Raw genomic sequence first — 21,117 nt, 5'->3', positions numbered from 1 at the left:
TTCTGTAAGAATTAAGTCACTAGCCATTGTAGTCACTGATACTCAATATACCCTGAAAGGAATTCAGTGCAGTGATCCAAAATGAAGTACTCTGTGCTCTGGGGAAACTAGTAAAACAACCTTTAGATAGTTAGATGTTTACAGGAGAAAATTTTATGACTGCAAGTTTCATCATCTGTACTTAGAAAAATGCTAAAGGCATTAATTGAGGTATTTGTTTCTTGTACCTAGTGGGGACCTTCTACTGAGATGTTTGATTATACTTCTCCAAAATCACATATAAGCTTATCTCTCCACCCCTCTTGGGCGTGGTTCCTCAGAGCTATCTGAGAGGCAGTCTCCTGAGCCATAAGTGAAACTCACAACTCTCAGTTCTTAGCTCAGGGGACATTTGATAATTTGACTAAGGCTGGGGACTAGCCATTCTGACCACAAAGGAAGAAGTACCCTCCTCTCACCAGAAAGCCAGGTGACTCCTCTTCAAGGCTAAGGATAAGTGTACTTTTGCCATGGGAAGTCTAGCCTTTGCTCTGGCTTTCCCTGCTAAGCCTTCCTCTCATTTCCTTCGTGTTTGCTCCCTCATGTCCTCTGTCAGCACCTAGAGTCAGTTTGGACTCTAGGTGTAGGAAAGGAGCTGGGTAAGTAGGCACTGTTTCAGAGGACAGCTTTGCCTGTCTGTTGGAAGGGGCAGAGCTCTCAGTCACCTGGAGCAGACAGACAGCTGAAGCATTTGCAAATGTGCTCCTGCTTCCTGGGAAAGAGTCTGCCTGCAATGCAGGAGACCAGGTTCGATCCCTGGGTTGGGAAAATCTCCTGGAGAAGGAAATGGCAGCCCACTCCAATATTCTTGCCTGGAAAATCGCATGGACGGCGGAGTCTGGTAGGCTATTGTCCATGGGGTCGCAAAGGGTCCGACACGACTGAGTGACTTCACTTCACTTCCTGCTTCCTGCAGGCAGGCTTATGTGATTCACCCTGTAAGGGTGAAAGGGAGAAGTTGCAATCTGAGATTAAGACTTGTTCTGATACCATCTGATTGAGGGCCACATCAAGCAGTCTGCTTTCTCTTTCCTTCAGGTCAATAGCATCATGCATCCTTGGGTAGCCATCCTGGGCCTCCTATTCCTGCTAGGTAAGTGAATAGGTGGATTGTGCTTTGGAACCCCAAGGACGTAGCGGGTGTGTAGGGGGTGTGTGGGCATGGTGGAGGGGGGCTTTGTTGAAGGTAATGGGATCAAGCTTAAGTTCTAAGAATGAAAAAATCTATGGGTAGGTGAATAAGGCATGCTGCAGTACAGTACAGCTTATGCTGCCTTTGGTGTTTAAATTAAAAAAAAAATAGTAGGTAGATGGTTGTGTATACATGAACTACTCAAGTGTATGTAAGAAAGAGTAACCCTGGATGAGGGTGGGAAGAAGCAATGGTGATGGGTGGGAAGGAGACCAGTCCTTTATTGTACTATTTTGTACTTTTTGATTTTTTTTAACCATGTGTAACTGTTTCTTTTAAAAAGAAAGTATTTTAACTTCCCTGGTTTTCCAGTGGTTAAAACTTTGTGTTTCCACTGCAGGAAGCATGAGTTCTATCTCTGGTTGGGGAACTAAGATCCCACATGTGGTGCCAAGTGGCCAGAATTTTTTTTAATCAATAATCAAAACATTTAATTTTTAATAAACAAAATAATTTATCTCATATTTTAACATTATATGAGATAGGGGAAATTTTTAGGAACAGACATAATCCTAAATTAAAAAAATCTCTAGAGGTAGGAATATGAGGAAAAGTATATTTTTAAATTATATTCTGTAACAAATTTCTATAATCAGCATGAATTACCTTTATAATTCAAAAATGATATTAAGCAAAATTGAAGATAATCAGAATTTTGGTAATAAAAACTAGACTTATTTTATATAACAATGAGTGTTTTATTCCCATAGCATTTCCCAGATTTACAGCCCAGTTCTAATTATGACTGGTTGTTGAATCTCAGATTTTTTTAAGGACCTTCAGACTTCATTTGGCAATACAGTTTTTTAAACCACTGCTGCAGGAGACAGTTTTCCTGCCTGTTTGTTTTTAAGAGGTAAAGTTTAACATTTGATTGAATATTGTCCAATTTTTTGGTTTCACCTGGCCATCTGGACAGTGCTCCATTGCAGGACAGTCATCAACTCACAAGAAGGGATCCCTGCTTGAATTTTTTTAATCGATCCTAAATTCCAGGATGGGCTTCCCAGGTGGCTCAGTGGTAAAGAATCCACCTACCAATGCAGGAGACATGGGTTTGATCCCAGAGTCGGGACGATTCCCTGGAGAAGGAAATGGCAACCCATTCCAGTATTCCTGCCTGTGAAATTCCATGAACAGAGGAGTCTGGCGGGCTACAGTCCATGGGGTGGCAAAGAGTCCAATACAACTAAGCAACTAAACAAAAACAACAAAGCCCATTATAAGTCTCAGTTCCTTCTGAGAGTATTATAAACCCTTTTTTCCAAAAACTGATTTCTAAAGAGTTTATTAGCCTCTGCCTTCTTGCCAATGATGCTGTAAGTAGGGTATTAGCTGTTTTTTCTTTAACTTAGAGAAGATTTGTGAGGTGAAGTTTTTTGCATAGCCATTTAAAAAATGTTAATAAAATTGAAAATCAAAATTTTAAATGCAACAGTTTTAAAATCAGATTTCAACTGAGACAGTGACTGAATCTAGGGGAGAGGAAAAGCCACCTGTATGTATTAACATTTAATAAGCAGATACCTGTCAAACACAGGATAAAATGCATACACACTGATGCGTTACTGGAGTATCCTTTGTTTCAAACCTTTTGGAGAGGAATTTGAATCATATTCACCAAAAGACTGAACATATTTCTGCCCTTTGTCCTGATACTTTCTCTCATAAACCTGTCCTGTTAGGAAGTAATCCTGAATACAGAAAGACATTTGTATGATGTTTCATCCTCAAATATATCTGGTTAATAATAATACTGCTAAAGAATATGTTTACCAGAAAAGCATATATTAAATTTACAAACTCAAGATATAGTTAGATAATTTCAAACAGCATAAACTATATAAAGAACAAAATGAAAATAAAATTAAAGTTAATATTTTGAGACCTCATGCTCTTGTTTCTCTTTATTTACAGATGGTGTAACCTCTTACCATCGAGTGACTGGAGTGGTTGGTCAGAGTGTCACTCTACCCTGCTACTATAATGGAGAAGTCACAAGCATGTGTTGGGGCCGAGGGTCATGTCCTTGGCTGAATTGCGGAACTAACATCATCTGGACCGATGGATACAGAGTCACCTATCGGAGGGATGGACGTTACCAGCTAAATGGCAATATTCGTGGAAGGGATGTGTCTTTGACCATAAACAACGCTGCCGCGTCTGACAGTGGCTTGTATTGTTGCCGAATTGAGGTGAGAGGGTGGTTCAATGACATAAAAACCACCCTAGAGTTGAGGATCAATTCAGGTGAGCTTATCTTCCTACTTCTTTGATCACTTCCTGTGGGTTCCGAGAGATAGAGTTTTCTGTTTGATATTAACTTTCTTTTCCTTTAGTCGGGAAAGAAAAGTTTCCCATGATCTTGTTTTCTAATAACTCTTCAACTGAATATCTTGTATTTGTGTAGAGTGAAGTGTTAAGACTAACCTTGATTCAAGACAGTAGGCTAGAGCATCTTTCCAGTCAGCAAACTGTCTCCTGAAGCAGTGCTTCAGGAATACTAGTTGGTTCATGAAAAAGCATTCACTGTTCCACACTGAGATATAGTGAGTATTTTTTTGGAGCTGAATTTCTGCTTCTTGATAATCTGACCTTTTCTCTGAGGTCATTTCTTTGGAGGATTTTCAAATGTTCTTTCCTAACATTTTAAGACTCATAGAGAGTTTCACACATATAAAACAGGTAATATAAGGTCCTGTCAAATAGATGTATCATTTGGTTTAGACAACTGTCAACTCAGTTTTGTAGCATATACATTGAAAGAGTCTATATAGTTTCATCCCCTCCCTCTACCCTTGGATTTTTTGAAGCACAATTCACACCATATCATGGCTCAGCTGGTAAAGAATCAGCCTGCAATGTGGGAGACCTGGGTTCAATCCCTGAGTTGGGAAGATCCCCTAGAGAAGGGAATGGCTACCCAGTCCAGTATTATGGCCTGGAGAATTCCATGAACTCTGTAGTCCGTGGCGTCTCAAAGAGTTGCACACAAGTGAGTGAGTTTCACTTTCACTCACATCAGATCACTAAATTGCTTGTTTAAAAGTTAAAATTGCTTTCTTATCCATTTGACTGCTGGTGGACATCTGGGTTGCTTCCATGTCCTGGCTATTATAAACAGAGCTGCAATGAATATTGGCATACATGTGTCTCTTTCAATTCTGGTTTCCTCAGTGTATATGCCCAGCAGTGGGATTGCTGGGTCATATGGCAGGTCTGTTTCCAGTTTTTAAAGGAATCTCCACACTGTCCTCCATAGTGACTGTACTAGTTTGCATTCCCACCAACAGTGTAAGAGGGTTCCCTTTTCTCCACACCCTCTCCAGCATTTATTGCTTGTAGACTTGTGGATAGCAGCCATTCTGACTGGTGTGAAATGGTACCTCATTGTAGTTTTGATTTGCATTTCTCTGATAATGAGTGATGTTGAGCATCTTTTCATGTGTTTGTTAGCCATCTGTATGTCTTCTTTGGAGAAATGTCTGTTTAGTTCTTTGGCCCATTTTTTGGTTGGGTCATTTATTTTCCTGGAATTGAGCTGCAGAAGTTGCTTGCATATTTTTGAGATTCATTCTTTGTCAGTTGTTTCGTTTGCTATTATTTCTCCCATTCTGAAGGCTGTCTTTTCACCTTGCTTATAGTTTCCTTTGTAGTGCAGAAGCTTTTAATTTTAATTAGGTCCCATTTGTTTATTTTTGCTTTTATTTCCATGGGGGTTGATTCCAAGAGTGTCTCCTCCAGTGGATAGCTGAAACTGCACAGAGTACCAAACCCTGTGCATGTTTTTTCCTATGCTTGTCAGTTCAGTCGCTCAGTCATGTATGACTCGTTACTTATATACCAACAATAAATTTTAACTTAGAAATTAGGCACAGTAAGAGATTAAGAATAACTAATAATAAAATAGAACAATTATAACAAAAAAAGAGAAAAAATAATTAAAATCACCTTATTGCAATATGAGAACATTTTCATCTCAATAACTGTTCACTTGTGGCTTTTAAGAATTTTGTGAAATCCAAAAGTCTGGGAAGTTTATGTTTTTCTATCTTGATGTAGATATTTTAATTTTTCTTACCACTTGGTGAAAGGAGCAGGTTCTAAAGGATTTCCTGGTTTCTGGTGCTCTTTCATAGTAAGTAATTTCCCACTAAAGTTTCTAATGAAAACAGAGCCCAATATTCAGAGCCTTTATAAGTTAGGTCTCTTTTAGTTTAAATTAACTTGATATTTAAATTTCATAACTTTTCCTAACTTCATCAAAGATACTTAGCTTATTTGATGAAGGCAAGTAAAATCAGGTCAATTCTGATGCAGAAAACAGCTGACTCTGGGAAAACATCTAGGAGACAATTTAAGAAAGCCAAAAGATGCTGGTGCTATATACATGTGGCAGGAGGCTGTGTGTGGAGAAGAGATTATTTTTGGAGTTGTGAAATTATATGATTGGTCTGGAGGAAGAAAGAAATTAATAGGGGACATGTAGAGTGCTTATAAATTCTTTAATAGATGAGTATTTGCAAAGTCACTGCTCTGTCCAGTGGGAAACGGGTTCATAACTGAGCCAAAGTGACTCTCTGCCTCCAACCCAATACTTTGAGTTTTCTTGCACTTTTCACAGAATGAGCTTACTTTCAACCTCTCTTAGGGCTCTTCCCCAGCAGCTTTTCCTAGCCTTTGTGTCCTAGCTTCTTCCTTTGGAAATATTTACTCCTGAGCAAGACACATTAGTGGAACAAGCTGATTAAATCTCCTCCTTGTTATACTCCTTTGATCAGTTGTTTTTCTTGCTTCCTCTTTTTCTTAAGTTTCACATCAAACTGAAGGGAGGGGATTGAGACTGCACTGTTCTTCAAAATCTTTAACTACACTGTTAGACCCAGGTAGGCAAACTGTAGCCATAGGACCAGATCAGATTATAAGATAAGCTCACCAACAGTTTTTTTTTTTTTTTTTTTAATGAATAAAGGTTTATTAGAACACAGCCTCATCCATTCATGTATATACTATCTATGACTGTTTTGAGGGCTTCCCTGGTGGCATATGGCATCTCTGTTATCCAGCATATGTTAATGATGTGAATTAATCCACATTTAGGATGCAGATATGTTAGGAGGGTACCCGAACTGACAGAAGTGAATGCTATTTATTTGGTCAATAGTCTGGTTCTTGGGAACTACTATTTGGGCTCTAGTCATGTACTGCTGAGAGGACAAAGACAGCTTCAGGCTCTAGACACTTTCCCCTCCCTCACAGATGCTTATGAAGATATGTAAATCTGATATGTATGACTAGTCTTTACAAACTGCTTCAACACAAATCCCATGTGTCATTTTTGAATAGCAACACCTCCCACAATACCATCCTTTAAATGCCGCTGTTGCCTTGTTGTGACCATGTCTTCACTCCCTCCTCAGTCACAGATTCTAGTTGACCCATGACAAGAACTTGGAGTTCATGGGAGATAAGTGCGGAGTTCTGCCTGGGGACAGTCTCCGTGGTTGTGTTGGTGCACAGGCCCAGCACGAGTCTCTTGTTTCCTGCTGCTTGATGAATCCCTGCTTTCATGTTGATTTCTAGCTCCACCTACAACGACAACGACCACCACTACTCCAACAACCACCACCACTACTCCAAGAACAACCACCACTACAAGAAGGACAACTACCACCACTACTCCAAGAACAGCCACTACAAGAAGGACAACTACTACCACTACTCCAAGAAGAACCAATAGAAGAAAGAGAACTACCACCACTACTCCAAGAACAGCCACCACTACAAGAAGGACTACTACCACCACTACTCCAAGAACCACTACCACCACCACCACTATTCCAAGAACAACCACCACTACTAGAAAGACAACCATTACTACTACTCCAACAACGACTACCACTATTACAACAATCACCACTACTACCCCCAAAACAACCATCACCACAACTCCAACAACCACCACCACCACTATTTCAACCACAATGGTCACCACTGCTCCAACAACCACCACCACTGCTGTGCCAACAACAATCAACACCACTACTCCAACCATGACAGTCACCACTGCTCCAGTGACAGCGAGGTCCTCTACTTCTGCTCTTCCAATGCCAGCACCTACAAAGGACCTCCAGCCAGGTAAGCAAAAGTACTTGTAAGTGCAGAAGTTTTCAAAGTCAGGATATGCACCATCCAGGGCACTGTGTTAAGGCATATGGACAATCTAGGGTAGGGATTCTTAATAGGTTTCCAAACCTGGCTTCACAGAATCTGTGAACAATTGCACCCTCTTATATTCATCTTGTGTATCTGTAAGCATTTTCAGAGTGAGAGGGACCTATGGTTTTTACTAGATTATCAAAGGAATCGTTAATAGCAAGGAAAAAAAAAAAAAAAAAAAAGCCAGACCACTGGTCATGGACATATAAGAAGGATGGTCCATTCAGCCCTGTTTAACATAGAATTATGAGGAAAAAATAAGAGTGCCAGAACAGGGCCAAGTGAATGAGATTCTATCTTACAAGGAGCTCTGAATAGAGATCATTTAATCCATTTTGAAGTGTAATCCAACACTTGAGGATACGATTTCGGTGAAGTTAATGCTTACTCTGTATCCTGTGTCAGGAAACATGCTAACGACTTTATAATACTAAGCCTCTTAATTCTAATGACAACCCCAGGACTGATGCTAAAGTTGAAGCTCCAATGCTTTGGCCACCTTATGCAAACAGCTGACTCATTGGAAAAGACCCTGCGGCTGGGAAAGATGGAAGGCAAAAGGAGAAGAGGGTGGCAGTGAATGAGATGAGTAGACAGTATTGCTGACTCAATGGACATGAGCTTGAGCAAACTCCAGGAGACAGAGAAGGACAGGGAAGCATGGCATGCTGCAGTCATGGGGTTGCAAAGAGTCGGACACGACTTAGCAGCTGAACAACAAAAGAAGTATAAAAAGTGAAATAATTCTATTGTTTAGCTCTCAGATCATTATCTAGATCAGATTTATTCATGATAATGAAATGCTTACATAGCAGGTAACTACCATAAGGACATCTATTAATATATTTCTAAGAAAGAGTCAAAGGGTAATTTCTGATTTAGTTTTGTTTGTTCTTTCTGCTGCGGGTGTAAATTTTCCTCCACTAATTGAACACTACTTTTCCATTCTTGTCATTCCTATAGCTTCTTTGTCTTCTCCAACTCAGACAGCAGAAAGCCAGCCTACTACCCTGTATGAAAGAAACATAACCAGCTCACCATGGCACTCTTGTCCAGCAGGTAACTTCAGTTTCTTTCCTGAACACCTGGGAGCATTCAAATTTTGATAAATATTAGCACATTGTTCAGAGCACATATTCTGAAATAAAACAAGCGTGACTTGAATCCCAACAATGGCTATTCCAGTTAGCTATGCAACTTGAACAAATGTCTTATTACCCTCTTTGAATCTGTTTTTATCCTTTGGAAAATGGAGGAAATATTACTTATTCTTACAAGCGTTATTTGAGATAAAGATCTGGGGACACAGTTACAAGGTAAGTGATGGAGTTGGAACTATGACTGTTACTTAGAATGTCCAGAAATACGTACATTTGAGTGACACAGGCAGCTTGTATGACTTGGCATCATCCACATATATATCCACATTCTTCTAAATAAAATGAATCAGCCTTGTCTTTAAACTTATTTCTAGGCATACTTTCCTGGACAGAGCCTTAAAACAATTAAATCCAAACTGGTCCAGACTGAACTGGTCACCTGTTTATGCTTCCTCTAAGCCCCAGACACTACACAGATTCAGGAGGCTTCCCTGCTGCCTTGTCGAGCTTTCATTTCACATGGACACTTTGAGTTGGGTTGAGGACATGGACACCAGAGCCAAAGAGGCAGGTCCCACAAGGATTGTGCTATTCCACTCCCAAAGACTCCAAGTTTTCCCTTGTTTGGGAAAGTCTATATTCTTTTGAGATGTAAGATTAGTTTGTTTTTCCTATAATGGAGAAAGATGATATTGAATTGTCATCTCTCTGAGCTAACTCTGTTACCCATGGTGGTATATTTGGAGAGTGCCACATGTGAACCCCTTTGTAGTGCAGAACTGGCTTATTTGTCCATGTGCCTGTGAAGCATCCAAACAAGGTCAGATTTTGTAAGACTTGTGCCTATGATTCGTCATGCTCAGGAGTTGCTAATCTGTAGCAAACACCCAGAGTGGCCTACTTTGCCAATCATTCAAGGAAGCTCTTAATTGAAAATGGACATGCGGCGGGACTCAGAGAGGGACCAATTTACTTGAAATTAGCTAATAGTGACATTTGGTTTTGAAAGTGGAATCCTTGGTGTGAAGTGTTTCTTGGCACAGAAACAAGGAGAAAGCAGATAAAAATACAGGTAAGAGCAGTTGGGGCAACTGCACCCCACACTTTTAGGCTAAAAGGAAGATCAAAGTAGAAAATGGAAAATTGTTCTCTAAAATATGTCACTAAAACCTGGTCAAGTAGACTTGGCAGCATGGAACAGACATTGCAGCAGCTGTGTCCCTACGACTTCTGTGACTGCTGCCGTCTTGGCAGCATCTCTGAGGCCCTTCAGCCAAGTCCTCACAGTGCCTGAGTCACACTTCCGTGGGTTAAAGCCTCACAAAGCCAAGAATGTTAGTCTAGAAGGAATTTTGATTTTCACAGGGCCTGCACCTACCTTTTCAGATGCACGTGCCAGCAAGTTGTTGTGCATTATCTCATTTAATTCTTTTGGGCAGGTTTATTTCTTGCCATTGCCAGACTGAGGAGGACATTTAGTTCTACTTTGGAGACAAACAGCTTTCAGTTCAACTCTCCGCCAACGGCAGTTTCAAGCTGCACGCCCATGGGCAAGTTGTTTCATTCCTCACTACATGTTTGTAAGGAATGAAGGACGTGCTATTTGGAAAATCCATTGCACGGTGTCCCTTCCCCTTTGCTCCTATTGTTATATAGCAACATAATTGTGATACCTGATATTTGTTTAATATGGTGTTAAGCACCTTACATGCATCATCTAATGTGATAACTTTATGAGACGGGTGCTATCAAGAGCTTGTAGTTCAAGGTTACCCCAGCTAGAAATATAAATACATACATTTACATGCATATGTATGTAATGTGTATGTAAAGGACATTGATCGAGGTCACATTGGTAAGTGACATGTCAGCACTGAAGTCAAGTTTCATCTAACTCAAGTCCATGCTATTTTTTTGTAACATCACTCATTCTATAGCTTAAGGATTTAAGGTTATAACATAAATTATACAGAGACTAGACTGTAGACACTGTCTTTGTCTCTTGAAGAAGTAGTGTCGGAATGTTTAAATTGTAGATACAGTAATGTAAACTGTGAAAATTTAGGGGGATATGGTTATTTTCACTACCATTAGAAAATGATGGTTTTATAGCTCTGTCAGTAGTACGGCAATCTCTGAGATCTGCAGTATTTTCATTGAATGGAAACATAGTGTGTGCAGTGGTTATGAGCTGAGGCTGTTGTCCTTTAGTAGAGTTGGAAACTTCAACCATTTCAGCACCTCATCTAAAATTTCGGATTAAGAAAATTGGTATAAGGATGTAAAGTGCTTGTATATAATAGATACTCAGTAAAGAGAGAATCCTGCATTTGACCTATAGTTGCTTAGAAGGGCCAATAGTATATGTTCTGTGGGACAAAAGAGATGTTTCAAAACATTATTAAAATTTGGACATCGAAAACTTTAAGGCATAGTATCCTTTTATATTGGGAGTTTAGGTAGTATAAGGTATACTGGCCTTGGGAGTGATGTAACATATTTTCTAAAGCACATTTGGATCAGTGTCTGGGCACACTGGCATATAATGTAGGAGTTGGATGCCACCTGTTTGAGGTATCTTAGTGCATTTCACTCACATTTTGAATGTAAAACCAATGTAATGTTCATTTTGAACGGAGTGGTTCTGCTCTTTGGATGTGTAATGACTTCTGAGCACTCATTGCAAGTTTCTGAGCTGCCATAAAAATACTGATTATTTATCTGTAAGTGGTAATTTTTAACCTAGTTCTGAGAATGGGTCACTCTGACTTGTCTAAAATTGTCAGTAAATTTTCTGTGAGCATGAATTTTTTTCCCCCTCCATAGGGAGAAAAAAAGGTTCATTTTCAAAGGGTCCATGACAAAATGGTTAAGAAACACGACATTACTACTTAAATTAATAAATTTTACTAACTTGGTCTTATTCCTGGGATGCCTACAGCATTAGGCCATATGATTATTCAATGTTCCCTTCATTACCAGAAGGCAGTGTGAATATATTTGGTGCTTTCAGGAAAGTTCAATATCTTTTTGTAATTCTTATTAATTTTCTTTCTTGTTGAGCAGATGCAAATGGCACTGTGACCCAGTTTACAGATCCCCATTGGCATAACAATCAAACTGTAAGCATATTCCTTCCTATTTTATTAGCCTGATTCACTTATATGTCTCTTCTGGAATCAAGTTACATTTAGAGATTATTATTGTCAGACTAGACCACAGATTGATTCTTTATAATTTAAAAAAATAAAGGAAGAAACAATTTGACTCTTAAATAGGGATAGTTTAATTAATTTTACAAGTCTATATAGATGCACTACTTTGTTAGAAACACCTGAAAAGTGATATTTTTCTCTAGGAACACATATACAGCCAAGACAGAATTTCTCCTGACCATAAGATAAGAAAAAAAGAGTGAATTAATTCAGGCATAGTAACTTAACATTATATAACAAGAAAGACTTAGATCATTGTTAGAGAAATAACATGCCTTGAATTGATGTAGTGGAATGGGGGCCATCCCCATCAAAAATATTATGTCAATGAAAGTATGGTTCCTTAAACATAGGCCCCCTGATATCCTTTTCCAATCTAATTTTCCTCCTATAGAGAAATTTTGAGGCCACTGCTGAGTCTTTCTATATATAATCCTCCCCATATGATGACATATTAAGGTCCTAAGGTCTTCAACAACTTTGTGATTCTATGATTTGTGTAATTTGTGTAATTTCCCACAAGTAGCTTTGGAAAAATCCAAGGGACTATAGTCTTATGATGTTCATCAAAGCCTTATCTTTGTGTGTAAGTTAGAAGAATTTATCAGTGAGATTTTTACTTTTGGCTCCCTTGGGTGAAACAACTTTCCTTTCACTATGTGCAAATAACTTTTAGAAGCAAAAAACATGAACAGACTCAGGTATGAGAGTAATCTTGATTGCAAGTGGTGAGAAATTGCAGCATGGACATTGTAAGAGATATTCAAGTTCAAGCAAAGTGGGGTTAATGTGACGTCAAACAGCCTTATGTTGCATAACTTAGTGACAATGAGAACACTACCACGTAGGAATGATATGAAAGATTTTAATCACTCTAATGATATGGGTACTGATTGATCTGATGAACATGGGCTGAATTTGTTGTGCTTGTTAAATAGCAGAACTGCCACCATGTAAATGTCATGTCAGTCAGACTTATGCTAGTTTTAAAAAAAGAAACAAACACTCTGAGAAGATTGTTTTTGACCTCAGTTACCTGCAGGACAGGTATATTCAGTAGCAATTAATCTCTTCTATATAATGTAAGCAATACAGAAGCAAGTTCACAAGAGGTGGTAACACAATCGTGGGATTTTTGTGTCTTGACCGTGAAGAGATGAAGTGTCTCCCAAGTATCTTGAAACCAAGCAGCATATATATCCACCCAGTAGGTCAACTTCTTGAGCTGTATCTTAAGAGGAGAATGAACATATACATAAAGATGTATAAAACAAGATATACATTGCTGCTGTTTATAATCATGAAAATGTTATAAACAACCTCAATGTTCAATAATAAGAGATTAATAATTTATCAACTAAGCATGCCCATTTATTGCCACTAAAAATGCTGTCACTGCAGTGTACTTACTGCCATGAGAAGACAGTGTCAATTGTTAAATGAAAAAACTAGCTTTTCAGATAGCATTGGGACTTCCCTGACAGTCCAATGATTAAGACTTCATGCCTCCAATGAAGTAAGTACAGGTTCGATGGCTGATTAGGGAACTAAGATCCCACATGCCAAGTAGCATTGCCAAAAATGAAAAAAAAAAAATTTATTATATATAGGTTATAGATACAAGATAAAATGATGTATATACTGTAGTATACATTGGATACGGTAACTGTGTCTGTTAAGAAAACTACTAGAAAGATAAAATTCTAAGAGTATGTACTGAAAAATGGTAATAGTAACTATTTCTGGATGCTGAAATTATGGTTGATTTTTGTTTTCCTTTCTTTATCCTGAGCTGCACACTCTAAAATGAACTTTCAGTTTTTATGTAACATAATATTTTTTATAAAGCAGGCAAAGACTGCTTCCTGTAACCCTGTGTTCCTTCTAACTGCTTTCCCCACTACAAGTAAGGTGATAACACAGCTTTTCCCTCCCAAGGCACTGACTGTTTTCCATTTAGGCAAGGACAGGTCAGAGGCTAGGTCACCCTCCTCTGTATTCCTCAGAGTGTTTATCAGGAGGTACCTGAAGTACCTTTCCCAAGAACCCTATTTAATCTTCATTTGACAGAAAAAGAGGTTTGGAGAGGCTAAATAACTTGCTAGGGTCACAGAGCAACTAAATAAAAGTTAATCTGGGATTCTGACTCCAGAGATTAAACTCTTATGCAGGAGGAGACTTGAGACTTAATCTTTTTCTCTGATTTTCACTTCATTTCTGTTAAAATACCTACCTGGTAGGACATCTTTAGAATTAGAATTAAGCTATGTAAAGGAGGCAAGCATGATGGCCTGGTATATTTTGGGTTTACTTTAGGAAGTGATGATCTGTCACACTAGGAATTTTTTTTCCCAATTGCACAGCATTTTAATTGTTAAGCAGAGCCATGAATCTGAGCAGCTACTTACATGCCCATTTATAAAGATATAGAATCTTGAATTCTAGTTCAAAAAAGTGTTTTAATTAATGGCCAGTTTCAGTAACTGAACACATTCAAATAGCACCTCCATGGCAACTTATATAGGAACAAAATTGTTTTTGATTAGTATCATAAGAGGATTATTTATGAAAAGAGCTTATTATTTTAAAAATATATATAAATTATAATAATAAAGTACACTCTTTTGAAGCATACAGTTTGAGCTTTAACATATCTGTACCCTTCTCTAAATACCACCGCAAGTAAGATGTAAACATTTCCACCACCCCGAAATACATTTTGAATTTTGAGTTGTCTTAGAATTTCATCATAAAGCTATAACTTTACATCATTTGGTCTTACCCCTCATGATCCAGAACTAGCCAGGGGCCAATAAATAAGGATTAGTCTGGGTATATTATTTTCTGAAATGTTTTCTGCCTATAATGCTAACAAGATTGCTTTATTTTTCTGTTTTGTGTTTGATCTGCTGATGTTTCTGTAGATTGCAGCGCTGGCACAAGAAACATGGATGAGCACCAACAAGGGAGTCTACATTGGAATCTCAGTTACTATTTTGGCATTGTTGGTCATGTTTGTGGTATTCTGGATTAGGAGAAGTAAGTCACCTCAGGACTGAAATATTCAGAAATATTCTTGAGCCCACAGGAGTATTCTTGAATCAACTGCGTGTAGCTGTACATTCCATAAGATATCAGTTTCATGTAACTTCTTTGGTTCTTACCTTGTTCTTTTTTATTTATCTTAAATTTATTGTTCCATAAACATGAAGAAATAAGCACTGGTTGTGTAAAGTTGAGATTTGTAAGTCAAAAGCAACTATAATATACAACATTTGTTCCCTCCCATTTTGTTCTTTTCCCATTCCCTCAATAACAATTTTTTATCCCTATTGGGAGTAAAACTTTTGATGGTTTTATAACACCCACTTAATAGAAGAAGCACAAGAGACATTAGGAGGGTACATGATTTCAGAGCTAGGAGAAGAACAAAGTGTTTCACATAACAGTCATCCATGCCTCCTGGTCTCCTTCCACCAGTTGTGTGTGTATGTGTGTGTAAAACCTGTCTTCTATGGGAGAAGCGCAATATTCAGGGTTTTTTTCAGTGAAATATAATGGCATTAAAGTAAGCTAGGGCATGTAGGTCAATACACTAAACCTACAAATCACAAGATACTCTATACCAAGGGGCTTACATGGCCCCTAGAGATTCAAGAGAAGTTACCTGGAGTTATCAGGTTAGGGTCCAGATTGATTTTTTTTCTGCTTCTTTTTAAAAATATTCTTTCTTTCAAATTAATTTTTTTTTTGGACTCAGAGCTGTACTGCTTTTGCTCACATTAAAGTAATAATCATAATAATATACTGGTTTGGAAAAAAAATCTCATGAACTCTTTGGCTTGCATGTTTAATTTTCTCTTCATTTCCCCCTCAATTTAGGATATTTTTGCCTGGGGAGCAAGGTGGAGCTACTACGGTAAGTTTGAAATGGTTTGTGTTAATAATGCCTTTTGATGTTCTTACTCTAGTAAACATAAGGAAAATTTCTCTGTCCCTCTCCTCTTTTCCTTCCGAGTTCTCCATTTTATACTCTGGATCCTGAAAAATCTAGTATATAGAGCACCTCCATTGCTGTTCAACCTTCCAGTGATGATTTTAGTATCTCCACGCTGCTGCTGCTGCTGCTTCTAAGTTGCTTCAGTCGTGTCCGACTCTGTGCGACCCCATAGATGGCAGCCCACCAGGCTCCTCCTTCCCTGGGATTCTCTAGGCAAGAATACTGGAGTGGTTTGCTATTTCCTTCTCCACGCATCTCTATATTTCTCTGGAATTGTGTCATAACTGCTAAAGAAATGACACCTCAAACCTTATCTCTTAGAGTAAGAGAACTAAATTGCAGATATTGTTTCAGGGATCGTTTGAATGGGTTTGTTATTTGATTTCATTCAGTGCTTTGTTTATTGCATGTCTATTGAATCTCTATTATATTCCGAAAAGATGAGCAGAACAGACAGAAAACATATAAATGAATAAGCAGGGCCTTATAGAATTTCCTGGAGAAGGCAATGGCACCCCACTCTGGTACTCTTGCCTGGAAAGTCCCATGGACAGAGAACCCTGGTGGGCTGCAGTCCATGGGGTCGCTAAGAGTCGGGCACGACTGGGTGACTTCCCTTACTTTTCACTTTCATGCATTGGAGAAGGAAATGGCAACCCACTCCAGTATTCTTGCCTGGAGAATCCCAGGGACAGAGGAGTCTAGTGGGCTGCTGTCTATGGGGTCGCATGCAGTCGGACACTACTGAAGTGACTTAGCAGCAGCAGCAGCATAGAACTTCCAGAGAAATACCATGGGGAATACTGGAGCAGGGCAGTAGGCTATGTGAGTGAGCCCCAAAGAAGTAGAAGGCAGCTCTGCAAAAATCTGCAGGAAGATACCTCCAGGCTGAAGACCCGCAAAGGCAGTGGGTAGGGACATGCCTCCAGCTCCCCACGGTTCCCACCATCCCCTATTATTCCATACCCAGACTGCTGTGTTCATTTACATTAGTTGTCTGGCCTCACAGGCATTTCAATTTACAGTTTTTGCAAATTTACCCCTTCACCCAATAAAAAATTAAATCTTCTTTGCATGCATCCCTGCAGTCATTTCCCCAAACATCTGTAAAGGTCAGAAACTAGTACCTACTTCCAGCAAAATAAACTGCTTCATCTGGTCCAGCTTGGGCTTTAAGCCAAGTCTTTCTTTGTTCCAAATCCATCCCTCTTTAACTGCCATCCATTATTCTTAGTTCTCTTTCATTGGATGTTTGTACCCAGTCTTTCCTACATCTGAGTTAATCACATGAGCCAGTCCACAAAATACGCCTTGAATAATCTCCAGCATATTGCAAGTGTTCCATACATGCTGGATTTTATTATTGCAGACATGCCCTTCACAACAATAAACCTGTGAGACAGGCAGTAGTAGTATTCTCAGTTTATTAATTAGAAAACAGGTTTAGAAATGTTAAGTGATGTCCAAGGTCACATCACACAGGAGGTCTCTTAGAGTCCATAACCAGACTTTTAGGAGTTTTTGACTGTCAGCTTCCAAGAGTGGGGAAAAAAAAAAAACAAACAAAAGTACCCCCCACAGATAGAAAAGCAGGAATGATAACATCTTTTAGTTCATTTTTGTTGTTTCAATGTTTACTTCTTTAAAGTTTCAGTTTTCAATCACCTAGTTAGAAAAGAAAATATTTGTTGTAGAAGATGCTGTATAATATAGGAAAGCAAACAAAACAAAAACAAAAGGTGTATTTCCTCATGATGTTGTTTTTGGAGGCAGCTATATCACATTGACTCATTTTGAGCTCTGATACCTAACCTGTTTCCACACATGTATGACTAATCTATTTAAAGATCAGAGCAGAGTAATGATTCATTGCATTTCATTTCATTTCTTGGCATGCTTGGGTAACAAAAATAGTGTCTATGGACAACTTCTACAAAAGCATTGATATCAAAACCCCACAAATGAACTTTGTGTACACTTGATGTGTGAGCATTCATGGTATAAAACTCATCTATCCCATGGCTTTCTAATTTTGACTGTTAAGGCAGGGTGTGATTTTTGACTCTGTGATCTAGAACACGCTTAGGTGAAGCAATTGTATTTTACTACATCTGATATGCTCTGATATTTTGTATACTTATATATATTTATCTTAAATACAGGATACATACCACTAAATAACATCGCTAAAGGGTCACAGTCCTCAGGTAGAAAAACACCAGCCAAACCATTTTCTGGCCATCTTTGAGATTGTGCATCCTGGTTTAATACTTCAATTTGATGTGTGGTATTTGCCTTCTTAGATTATAAATTTTTGTGTTCTATTGCATGAGTGTCTTGAAAGAGACCAGTGTGAGTTTTTGAAACCAAAAGGTGTGACTTTCTATCTCCTTATTAAAAATAATTTCCTTCAACTTCATATTCACAATTCTGGAAGCTTCTATTCATTTCATAGGATGTTTGAATGGGGCTCTGAGAAATGCAAATACCCAGGCTTGAAGGAATATAAACAAATATGCTGCTCATACTTGAGAAGTGATCTTCTTTTCTCTTACTCATGTTATTGTTTCTACAGTGTGATTCCATTGAAAGATTCTCGCATTGGAGCTTTGAAAAATGCAGCTCTGAAGCCTATCCAAGCAGAAGACAATGTCTGCATTATTGATGACTATCACTAAGTCCTGGATCCAGATTCTAAAGTGCTATGCCTTGACTGTAGCAGACAGCGACCAGACACCGTGTCAGAGTCCTCTGAATCAGCTGAAGAATTTTTCAGTCAGTTTCCCATGGCATTCCTCTGAGTAAGGGACACTGGATAGAGTGATGCTAGCTCAACTGTGTAAAGTCAACCTCTGTCACAGAGTCCTAATTTTTTATATTAAATTGGTTCAAACTTTCTGATCATTGCAGAGGTCTCTTCAAAACATGAAACATACTTCTTAGAATTGTACATTCTCTTTAGACCTCATGAATCCTGTTTTCCATCAAGAATTCTCATTGGGAAGATAGAAAAAAAAACCACTTCTCCCTTAGTTACCAAGGCTGTCAAAGAATACCTGAATACAGCTTAGAATCAGGACATCTAGTCTGGGACTTTAAGGACTTAACATGCAAGCACTTCATGATTGTCCTTTTTTTTTTTTTTTTTTTTATTAAATCAACTGACTCCAAATGTGATATTGCTTAGGGTCCCCAAGGTTTCAAATCATGGTGTGTACAGGTTTTTATTTACCCAATAGAAAAATGGCAGTGAGCAGTCAGAATGCCTGCGACCAAAAGTCTACAAGCAATAAATGCTGGAGAGGGTCTAGAGAAAAGGGAACCCTCTTACACTGTTGGTGGGAATGCAAACTAGTACAGACACTATGGAGAACAGTGTGGAGATTCCTAAAAAACTGGAAATAGAACTGCCTTATGACCCAGCAATCCCACTGCTGGGTATACACACTAAGGAAATCAGAACTGAAAGAGACACGTGTACCCCAGTGTTGATCACAGCACTGTTTATAATAGCCAGGACATGGAAGCAACCTAGATGTCCATCAGCAGATGAATGGATAAGAAAGCAGTGGTACATATACACAATGGAGTATTACTCAGCCATTAAAAAGAATACATTTGAATCAGTTCTAATGAGGTAGATGAAACTGGAGCCTATTATACAGAGTGAAGTAAGCCAGAAAGAAAAACACCAATACAGTATACTAATGCATATATATGGAATTTAGAAAGATGGTAACAGTAACCCTGTATACGAGACAGCAAAAGAGACAATGATGCACAGAACAGTCTTTTACTCTGTGGGAGAGGGCGAGGGTGGGATGATTTGTGAGAATGGCATTGAAACATGTATAATATATATGAAACGAGTCGCCAGTCCAGATTCGATGCACGGTACTGGATGCTTGAGGCTGGTGCACTGGGACGACCCGGAGGGATGGTAAGGGGAGGGAGGAGGGATGAGGGTTCAGGATGGGGAACACTATATACCTGTGGTGGATTCATGTTGATAAATGGCAAAACCAATACAATATTGTAAAAAAAAAAAAAAAAAAAAAAGAAAGAAAAATGGCAGTGAGTGTAATTTTGCCATTATAGACAAATTTGGTTTCTCAGGGTTCTGGAAATACAAGGAACTAAATGCTTTCTTTGGGAGGAGGATGGTATTGTAGCAGTTAGCAGAAGCAATGGTATCGAGTAGACCATGAAGACACCAGGAGAAGAAAATAAATTGCCATATAATTTATGATATTTTTGCTACATCAGTGCCACAGTTCTAGGTGCTTATGTTGACAACTGGCAGGCTCTGATTTTTAGAACCAGGCAGGGCAGAAATAAAAAAATACAAGGAAAAAAGAGAGGGAAGGAGTAGCAAAGAGGCTTTCTGTTTTAGAAAATAGAGTTTGCAAATATAATAGTATTGTTTGATAGTGTTACCAGTTTCTACAAAATGCTAAATTGTCCTCAAACCACTTTGATTTTTAAAATTGTTTTGGAAGAATAAAAGGTCTTTTTCATATTGAATCAATACCTGTGTTATGTTTCTTTTTCACAACTCAATTACATTTTGGTTTTCCCAGAAGAATTAGACAAAGACTAAATGTAAGGATAATTTTAATCATTTAGAAGCATTTCTACATGAACAGTTAAAAGACTGGAGATTAATTTCACTTTGAGTAAACCCTGAAATAACTCATGCTTGAGTAATTTGGGGGGCATTCAGAGGTCCTCACACCAAAGTGGTCCACGAGGGCTGGATGCTTGTTTTTGAAGGCAATGTTTTTTGACACTTTTGTTAAATTCTTGGCAATTAAAATAGGACCTCTGAATAAAGGTTATATGGTCAAAGAAGATTGCTAAACAGTGTTTACTAGTAGAAAGCAGGTGGTACACAGAATTAGAGACTGCCCCTGAACTCTAATTCTAAGTCTTACCACGAATGTTAGATGACATTAGAGAGCTGCTGCTGCTGCTGCTAAGTCGCTTCAGTCGTGTCCGACTCTGTGTGACCCCATAGATGGCAGCTCACCAGGCTTCCCCATCCCTGGGATTCTCCAAGCAAGAACACTGGAGTCGTTGCCATTTCCTTCTCCAGTGTATGAAAGTGAAAAGTGAAAATGAGGTCACTCAGTTGTATCTGACTCTTCACGACCCCATGGACATTAGAGTAGGTCATTCTTTATGCCTAATTTTTAATATATTTTTAAATGAAGTATAGTTGATTTACAATGTTGTCCTGATTTTTTTTTAAACCTATTAGAAATATTTCTACACATACATTGGTGTAGTAGTAATTCTAGTGACATGTTATTTGGGAGAAAAATAGAAGTAAAAAAAAAAAAACACTACAGA

General features: G+C 38.5%; 1 protein-coding gene across 3 annotated transcripts; it reads left to right on the top strand.

Moving 5' to 3' along the window:
* Positions 1-323: 323 nt before the first annotated feature.
* LOC109561109 (hepatitis A virus cellular receptor 1-like) lies at positions 324-19,473 on the top strand. Of its 3 annotated transcripts, none has more exons than XM_070793911.1 (9): positions 329-469; positions 1,078-1,132; positions 3,149-3,481; positions 6,815-7,369; positions 8,414-8,509; positions 11,617-11,672; positions 14,690-14,804; positions 15,648-15,684; positions 18,341-19,473. In XM_070793911.1, exons 2-9 carry the CDS (start codon positions 1,090-1,092, stop codon positions 18,441-18,443), a joined length of 1,338 nt encoding a protein of 445 aa, XP_070650012.1. In that variant the 5' UTR covers positions 329-469; positions 1,078-1,089; the 3' UTR covers positions 18,444-19,473. The 3 variants fall into 3 exon arrangements, with proteins under 3 accessions (XP_070650014.1, XP_070650012.1, XP_070650013.1); XM_070793912.1 differs by lacking the exon at positions 329-469 and adding an exon at positions 488-638; XM_070793913.1 differs by lacking the exons at positions 11,617-11,672; positions 14,690-14,804; positions 15,648-15,684; positions 18,341-19,473 and adding an exon at positions 9,990-10,156 and having other exon boundaries at positions 324-469.
* The last annotated feature ends 1,644 nt before the right edge of the window (positions 19,474-21,117 follow it).

This window comes from Bos indicus, chromosome 7 (genome assembly GCF_029378745.1).
Source record: "Bos indicus isolate NIAB-ARS_2022 breed Sahiwal x Tharparkar chromosome 7, NIAB-ARS_B.indTharparkar_mat_pri_1.0, whole genome shotgun sequence".
In the NCBI taxonomy this organism is placed as follows: Eukaryota; Metazoa; Chordata; class Mammalia; order Artiodactyla; family Bovidae; genus Bos; species Bos indicus.
This window is presented reverse-complemented; position numbering and strand designations above follow the sequence as displayed.